General features: G+C 36.0%; 1 protein-coding gene across 1 annotated transcript; it reads right to left on the bottom strand.

Moving 5' to 3' along the window:
* Positions 1-2,278: 2,278 nt before the first annotated feature.
* On the bottom strand, positions 2,279-3,416 carry LOC145002410 (uncharacterized). Its single transcript, XM_078961693.1, has 2 exons — positions 2,813-3,416; positions 2,279-2,742 (listed from the first exon to the last, which is right to left on the bottom strand). The coding sequence occupies exons 1-2, from the start codon at positions 3,414-3,416 to the stop codon at positions 2,279-2,281; spliced, it is 1,068 nt and encodes a 355-aa protein (XP_078817819.1).
* Between the last annotated feature and the right edge of the window lie 6,322 nt (positions 3,417-9,738).

A 9,738-nucleotide genomic window follows, 5' to 3' on the forward strand; every position in this document is an offset into this window, starting at 1 on the left:
AATGCTTGCTTCAAATTTCCATGCTCAAGTTATCTCCTAGTGAAAATCGAAAGGAAGGAGAATAAAGGGATTTGCTTAATAAGAGATACATTTCTCTTATTGATGACCCAGGTGATCTTCATGCTCTTAAGTTTGTTGAAGTTCATGATAAGAAGATTCAAGTTGATTCTCACGAAGAGGAATTTTTTTTGCTCGATTAGAGTTCAAACTGATGATATTTTGTGTTCTTGTGATTCGTTTGAAGGAATGATTCTTTATCGAAAACCGTTAATCCTATAAATTCACAAGTGTTTAAACTCCAAAAGATTGATTCAAACTTGCAAAGTTGAAGTTGTCAAGAATGAAGGTGTTCTTGAAATCAAATCTTCAAGATGCAAAAAGATGAGAAAGAAAAAGAGGAAGAAGATCAAACAGAAGAGCATGCGGGTTTACTCACAAAAACCGTCAAATGTTGTTGTGAATCCGACATCCGTGAAGAAAAATTAGGGTTCCAAAGCAACAATCTCCAAATGTTGCATTGAATCTAAAGTCAAAACCCAAAAATATTGATGGTTCTTATGAAGATGTTTTTAGATCGTTGAAGAACACGAAAAACGAGTTGTATAACACACATTATGGGTGGTACAATGTTCAAATTGGATATTTTCTCATTCCAACAAAAGAACCACGATCTTCAAAATTTGATTCCTTCCTTGCAAATGGAACTCGGATCATCAAAAAGGTATCACAAATTCTCAAATAAATTCCAAAATGTCCATAAATTCAATTCATCTTTTGCGTTTTTCATATTTGATCACTTTGTCTCATTGGATAAACTCCTTTTCAAACCCCATAGATTGATCTAATTATTTTTGTTTGGATATCCTATCAAATAAAAATTTGTTTACTATTCATCCAACCATCAATCAATTACTGATCATGGAGCCCATATCTATTGTCCAATACTATTTATCCAGTTTGAGTCCAAAATATTAAATTGATAATGCTCATAAAGCCTGTTCGATACATCGTCTTCGTTTGTTCTTCATTCTCGTTTCATTGTTCTTTGATACGAAAATTACAAAAGTCAAAATTGAAATCAAATGTAATTTTGAGTTGGATTTTCGGAAATAATTTTGACTTTCATGTTCATATTGTATGAATTGGCCCATAATCAACACAATCATCTGCTTATCTTTTTGTTTCCTATTCGATATTGATCTCATTTTTTTCCCGGAGATTGATTGTTTGACCGTACTTAAACCTATAGGGATTAGTACTTAAATCATGGATAACGATAGTTGAATTTTGATTTCTTGGAGTTATCGAGTTCGATTTTGTGCGATTTTGATAGCTAACAGTTAAATTACGAGGTCGAACAAGTTGATTGACTATCGAAATCAGAAATGAAATCAAGATCGATTGCAGAATCTGAAAATGATTTCAATTTTGTTATACTTGGTTTGAGTCGATTGAAAACTGAATGGTATTGACTTGGAATCAATGTTGGATTGAAGAAAGTTAAAGGACAAAGTCAAAATCAAATTTTTGTTTGTCTATTTAGTGAATTTCGACTCTAATTTTGTTCATGTTGATAACGAATGTCTCGATATCGAGATTGAGAAGGTATTAGCAATCAAGACTAGGAAGATTGAAGAATCGAAATGGGTTCATCAGTGGTTTGATGATCGACGGTTTGGGGATGAACAAGAATCGACTTAGGAAATTGATTTGGGCCGAAATCACTTTCCCATCTATGAATGATTTCGTTTCGTTTTGGATGATTTCGCATATGTGGTTTGATGATTTCGACGATGCTTGATTTAACGCAAATGGTTGATGTTGAGTTTGTTGACGGCGTCTCTGTGATGGATATAAGCTTGATAATGGAGGCTGTGATTTGGTAATAGGAGTATTTGAGATAAAATGGAAAATAGACTGTATTTGTGAATCAAAGGTTGATTTTGGTGTGTTTGTTTGAATGAAAAATAAGGTGCTGTTTGTTTTTCTGAAGCCAAAATATCTGCAGTCTGCGGACCACATCTGCAAGCCTCTGCAGCAGAAGAGGTGGACCAAACGTCTGCAGTCTGCAATAAGAAGACTGTTTGTTTTTTAACGTCTGCAGGCTGCTGAAATAAACTGAATTTTAAATAAAATTATTTTACAAACTTAAAATGATTTTTCAACACCAAAATTTTAATAATAATAGTCTTATAATATTGAAAATAAAATTCATGCAACTAAATTAGTCATACAATAAAAAAAAATGTTTTACAATTACAATTTCATTTAAAACAATTCAATCTATATTGTGCATCAACTGATCAGCAATTTCATCACGTAACTGAGTCATATATTCACGGTCTGCTGCAGTACCATGTGTTGGAATCCTGTCTTCATCATCATCAATGGCCACATTGTTATTTCGAAACGGGACATTGGGTTCATCGTATCGTGCGAAATACTCATCACTCAATCCTTCTTTCCTTATATAATTATGAAGCGCGAAGCATGCCATGACAATGTTTCTTTGTGTCACAAACGGGAATGGTGCCATCCTCTTCAATATAGGGAAGCGTGCTTTCAAAACACCAAAAGCACGCTCAATGACATTTCGAAGTTTTGCATGTCCATGGTTAAATTTTTCTTTATTGGTCAATGCATGTCTTTGACGAAAATCTCCAAGCCAATACCTCACATTACGATAATGGGCCATAAATCCTCGAGTGTGTGCATACGCGGCATCACAAAGATAATATTTGTCTGAAAAAAATGCAAAACACTAATCAATTTTCAAATTAAAATGAAAATATTAAAAAAAACAAAAAATTACCTGGTGGTGGAAATGGGAATGATGCTTGTGGATCGGCTACTGCTTCTGATAATATTCTAGAGTCATGCGCTACCCCTTCCCACCCGGTCACAACAAATGTAAAAATCATATTGAAGTCACATATTGCCAATACGTTTTGGTAGCAATCTCCCTTTCCCCTACTTCTATATAAGTCTTGTTTCTTAGCAGGGACAACAACATGTATCAAAGTGCCATCAAGTGCACCAACTGCTCCTTTGAAAACCCTTCGTAGCCTCCTATTATGTCCTGGAATGTTTGGATTCGGATTAAAAGATGTTGGTACTATAACATCTTGTGCGAAAAGCATCATTTTTTCCAACACTTCATAAAAAAATTTATGAATTGTTTGCTTCGAGTGTTGAAATCTCCGCTTGATAATCACGTAACGTTGATTATGTCCGATCATCATAAAAAACATAGCCATCTTTTCCTCAACTGATACATGTTTGCTGTCCTTTAATGAGTAATTTGCTCTAAAATGAGCACATAGTCGTACAAAAGATTCATGGGACATGCGTAATACTTCAACACATTGTAAACGATTACGGTGTAATAACTCCAATGTGTATTCGTGTCCCGTCATTTCCGAATCATTATCCCGCAATTGTTTCACACCCCTCTTCCAAAAATAACGGATGTATAGGTACATTAGAATTACGAGAAGTAACTTTTGATCGTGATCCATATGAACCTAAAATCAACAAAATAGAACTTTAAAAAACATTACATAAACCATATTTCAAGTATCAAATAAACATTCCATTTATCATATTTCAAGCCAAAATAACATTACATAAACCATATTTCAAGTATCAAATAAACATTCCATTAATCATATTTCAAGTACCAACAAGGGCAAAAAGACCTAACAAAATAGTTCCAACAAAGGCAAAAACATTTAACAAAGTAGTTACAACAAGGGCAAAAAGTCCTAACAAAATAGTTCCAACAAAGGCAAAAACATTTAACAAAGTAGTTCCAACAAGGGAAAAAAGACATAACAAATACTTTCAACACTAGAAAATCATCGAACAATCTTCCCATCCTTCAAAACTCCTAAACTGGTACCCGTCATCTCAAGCCACCCTCGCAATATCTCGGGAACATCGGGCAAATGCATCCACATCTCTCTCATGTTCATGGTTCCTCCAAAAATATGATATGCGACAAAGCGTAAAGGATCTGTAGGGCCTAACTGAAGGACCTCTAACTTCTCTAAACACTGAGGAATTGTATACCCTTTAGTCAAACTTTGTAGAGCTTTCTTCATTTCAAATGCTAAATCGTCAGCAGTAACAGAAGTTCCATCAGGTGAAGAAGCAGATGGTGAGGCACTAGGAGCTACAGGAGTTGAGGGTTTAGCCCTTTTGTTGGGGTTACCGGATGGTGTAGCAGTATATGGTGAAGCAGCAGAAGGTGAAGCAGCAGAAGGTGGTGGCTCATGATGAGAAGTGTCAACACCATCATCATCCATTGCATCAAAAGGGGTGGCGGTGATCTGAAGTGGTGGAACACGACAGGAGGATGCGCCAGCTACTGATGATGATTGGGTTGAGTAACTCCTAAAATTACCAGTAGCACTATTTCCATCAAAAAGACGTGCACAAAGATCTGGAAAAGGCAGTGGAATTGTTCTCAAAGAAGCAGCTTTCGGATGCCCCTAAACCCAAATGTAACAAGAAATAGTATAAGAATATTTGGCAACTTCAAACGTAAATGTTATATATATATATATATATATATATATATATATATATATATATATATATATATATATATATATTATTGTATATTAATGTATATATACCTTCTTAAAATCATCCCACTCCTCGGCTGTTAAATTAAAAGTGTTTGTTTGAGAATTGTATATATTACCAGTTTTGTTTTTTAAATATACCCATCCAGTGTATTTGGCTTTCAGATTGTCATATGCGTTTTTCATTTGTTTTTGAGTCAACTCAACCCCAAATTTCTCCTTAAGAACTCTTCCAAGCCTTATCCATGAATCTTTCTGCAAACTCAATCCTTTTCTACCAACACTCTCTACTTCTTCAATACAAGTATCAAATAAGCATTTTAAGTGCTCATTGGTCCATTGTTGTTTTTCTCCCATCTCTAATAACCAAATAACAATAAACAGTGAACAAGTAACATCATTATTTCAAGAAAAAGTTTTTATTTTCACGACAAATTTGTAATTTTGTTTTATTTTCAATCACAATAATGTGAAACTTTTTATTCAATTATAAATAACCTCAATTAGAGTGTTTTAATTCAAAGTTTTCTAAAAAACTTTATAAATCAAATAAACTTCACTTTAACGATAAAAACTTTACTTCTATAAAATAAACAAAACTTATGTCTCTTTTTGATGCTTTCTATCATATACATACAAAATCAACAATCATATACATATACACTATCATATAAATATACACAATCAATAATCATATATATATATATATATATATATATATATATATATATATATATATATATATATATATATATACAACTTTGAATTACTGCATATTTAAGTAATACAATCAATTCTAATTATAAGCATTGTTGATAATATGCGTGAGTGGAAATTTAACATTGTTGGTGTACATAACCTAAATTACATTCAAGGTATCATAAAAGCATCATAAGAACATCATTCAAAACAACAGGAGGCATGCCCAGGCTTGACAATGACATAATTAAACAGAAAATTTGGGTGCTACTGTTACAGGTTTAACATCTAGGTTCAATTGCTAATTGAAGCACAAACACATACACAATTGGACTTTTTCAATCAAACAGACCAAGCTGGAGATGTTACAGGTTTAACATCTCGGTATTTCATTCAAAATCAAATCCAATTTCACATTCAAAGATAAATTACTTTCATTACAAATGTTTTTATTTTACAGCTCTTTTATGAGTTATGCATCAATTAACATAAATTCTGAACTATAGCTTCAATGCAACGGATAAGAAGGGAATAACAGAAAGTCGGGAGAAGAAGGAAGACTGACAGCAGGAAAAAAAAACGAACCTGTAGCTGTGAGGTCGAAGTCTCCGGTGTAGCTGTGGGGGCGACGGTCTCCGGCCGGTGGCTTCACAGGGGAGGCGCTGGTTAACTGCGGCGAGCAGGGGAGGAGTCGTCGCTTGGTCGCTAGTTGAAGTTGTCGCTGTGACCTTGTTGTTCGCCGGCTGCTGCAATCGACTGTGATGGTCGGAAAATCGGAGGATGCCGGATCGGAGAGGAAGGCGGCGATCGATGGTTTTGATCAGAGAGGAGGGTTGCGACGGTGGTGGTCGCTGCAAGGTGGAGTACGATCGATCGATCGAGGGTTTTTTCTGGGAGGGTTGGACGAGGACTGGAGGCGGAAGCAAAAAAAAAAGACGCATTTTTTTTAGGTTAAAGGGCTTGCAGACTTTAGAAGATGCTATCCCATATCTGTGTGGTGAAGACCTCGCGCAGGCGTTTTTATGTTTGCGCACTTCAGAAAAACAAACAGACTGCAAACCATTATGTCTGCGCGTGGTCTGCGCCTCGCAGACAGAAGAGGTCACGCAGACCTGCAGAGAAAAAACAAACACCCTCTAAAGCATGAATGGTTTTACAGTCGAGGGTTGAATTGTCGATTGGTTGATGGTCTTTGCTTGAAAACGAATTGGGAATACACTCGTTTGGAGTCGTTGATGTCGATGACTAATTGTTGAGAATGAAGACCTGTAATGAAAGCGAAGCAATAGATTGATAGGATATTTTGGGTCTCATTGTGTTGATGTCGACTGCAATTTGTTAACGTTTCGACATAGGTGAAACAAATGGGTGATAGTCTACGTTTTGGAGTCATGAATCGAACAACATGTAAAACAAAGGACTGTAATGAAAAGCGAAGAACAAAGCTGAATGATCCAACACTATTCAGCGTTTGAATGACTTCATTTTCGAATTTTCTCTAACTGATTAATTGATTAAGAAGATATGGTCTTCGTTGGCGAAGCATGTACATGAAAAGTGAATTCGTTGTTTGTGTAACGAATTGGGAAGAAGAAAACAAATGTTTCCATTTGGGTCCCTACACTTTTGATGAAGTGGTAGAAATGGTCCAACTTCGACTTTAGAGTAAAACTTGTGACAAAGGATGAAGTTTCTCATTTAGTCCCTCTAATTTCGACATTTTGGTAGAAAATATCCCACTTCGAAATTGGACTAACAATTGTAGCATCCTAAAATTTAGAGTCAAAAATTTCATTTTTAAATAAATAATTATAAAAAGACTAATAATCTAAAAACATTGATAGTGTCATCCCATATCATAATCAAACTAGTGTGTCAATTGTCAAAGCATGCTATAAAAAGATAATATCAGAGTAGAACTCCCAAAGATCTCGTCATGCGGAAAATCATAGTGTGATGCGATGTGATCATGTAAACTCCTTTCATTTTTAAGAAGAAGTACCTAAAACCAAAACTGAAAACCGTAAGCACAGAGCTTAGTGGGTTCCCCCATCATACCACATAACCAGATACTGTCAGGCATATCTGGGTGCCCGACGTACCCCTTCGGTCTAATCCAACCGGATAATGTCGAGCATATCTGGGTGCTCGACCTACCTTGTTAGGCATATCTGAGTGCCTGACGTACCCTGCCAGGCTTATCTGGGTTCCTAACCTACCCTGCTAGGCATATCTGGGTGCCCAACCTACCCTCTGGTTTATTTCAACCGATTATAGGGTCTATTTCATCCCCTACCACTACCACACAATAACATAATGTAATCATATTATCAGACATATCTGGGTGCCTGACCTACCTTATCAAGCATATCTTGGTGCCCGACCTACCCTCCGGTTAATTCTAACCGGCTACGGGGTCTTTCACCCCTACCACTACCACATAATATCATAGCATACTAGCACATAATCATAATAGATAGTGGCATACTAGACAGTTATCAGAAAGACAATCATCAAACTATAAACAACTACTAGTGAGCTAGCCTTGGTTCCTTAGACCCACTGCTACTGGGAAGGTAACTCACCATGCATTGCTAAATTCCCGCAAATAAAACTCTAGCTGCTGGATGACAGATTCCCGAACTATCAACATCAAAACAAGACCCGATTAATAATTGGGTTCCAATACATAACCATAAGTCCCTGTTTGGGGTAAAAAGACTACTTTACCCCCAACCTAGCTTGATTCAAGACCAAGGCCCAAACACACACTCTGAAGGCTCAAAGGCTAAACAATGATCTAAAGCCCAATATATGGCCCGAATTTCCAAATTGGGCCCAAACCCCTCACATGGGCCTTACCCTAAAGCCCATTTAAATACCCTAGTCCATATTCTTGTTTTAGATGGCCCATCATGAATTCAAACATATAAGCCCAACTGAAAAGCCCAACTCATAACCTAACACAATTAGGGTTTTCACATAAAATGACAATTAGGGTTAATTGAAAACACTTAACCCATTAAGGACTTAATCCATTAAGTCCATCATTCTACTAGGTCAATCATACGGTATGGAGGGCGTTATTCATAATTCAATTCCAATGTCCAAAAATACGGCTCCTGATAATTCAAAACTAGTATATCCAAAATTAGGGTTTTCTAAACCCCAATTAGAGTTTCCTACCCAATCGCATGCTAATTAGTAAAATATTTAGGTTTTTAAGTCAATTAGGCTTTCATTAGGCCGGATACCACCCACTGCCACCTCGGGAGGTGGTGGTCGACGGTGGCTCACGGTGGCATCCACCAGCTCGTAGTGGTGGTGGTTATGATTCTAGCCTAAAGCAAATCAAAAGCATCCCAAATAATAGTCCAATCACACATACAAGTGAACACATCCGCCTAAGGTGGCAACAGAATGGCGGCATGAGGTGGCAATCACCACCTCATGGTGGTGGTGACGGATTTCCTTGATTATTCTAGCCAAAAATACGATTATATAACATAATATCCAAAAGAAACACACACCCAATATAACACACACATATACATGCTCAATCACTGTCACACCCCAAACCGAAATGGCAGAAACGTACGGGGGCGGAGGACGTCATGTTTCGTATCACAAAAAATGTAGAATAGTAAAACAAGTAACAAAATCCATTACATTAATATTATAGTTTTTACATTGTATTCAAATCACATATAATTGACTCCAAAAGTAAATAACAAAACAAAGAATTGAAGCTACTATGCTCCGTCTTCCAGAACCCTGTGCGTATACATATCTACTAGTTTCCTGAGAATATAAGTGATTTAAAAAGTGTATCAACATTTAAGTTGGTGAGTTCATAAGCGTTTGTATTTAGAAAGTGTGTTCATTGTTCCTTGAAAACCTTAGTTTGTTCCTCCAGAAAATCCTATGTATATTCCGATGTAAGAAATGTAAGTTATGTGCCTGATATAAGTTCCTTCTATAAGTACTTAGTGGATACCATTCATATACAATCCATATCGAATAGACAATCGACAGTGTGGTTCTACCCTAAGCCCACAACCAACCAAGGAACAGTAAATGAGGCGGAATCTACACATTCCATTGTCTGTCGGATCTCTTTGTATATAATCCTAATGTGTTCACCAGGTACTTAAGGAGTTAGATGTAATGATTCCTTCCAGCAAATCCTATATTTTATGATGTAATGAAATGTAAGTTCTGTAGTCTTATACTTGGAAAAGTAATGTATTCTAGTTGTGTTTGTATGAAATCCTTTTTTGTAATGCCCGTGTTTCGAGGCTAAGCATTAGTAGATGATATAATAGTCTAGGTCAACCATTGTATCATATTTTGAAGTAATAAAGATGAAATGTTTGCGTATTATGTGATTTATACTTAATTATAAAGATATAATTAATAAAGAATAAAAATTTGTCAAAATTAAAGTGTG

The sequence above is a fragment of the Lactuca saligna genome, chromosome 6, assembly GCF_052625555.1.
Source record: "Lactuca saligna cultivar CGN05327 chromosome 6, ASM5262555v1, whole genome shotgun sequence".
NCBI lineage: Eukaryota > Viridiplantae > Streptophyta > Magnoliopsida > Asterales > Asteraceae > Lactuca > Lactuca saligna.

Bases quoted from the DNA above. Each gene is read 5' to 3' on its own strand.
- LOC145002410 (XM_078961693.1), bottom strand. From the start codon at position 3,416: ATGACGGGACACGAATACACATTGGAGTTATTACACCGTAATCGTTTA. The intron at 2,743-2,812 runs GTAATTTTTTGT...CATTTTTTTCAG, and splicing joins ATTCCCATTTCCACCACCAG to ACAAATATTATCTTTGTGAT.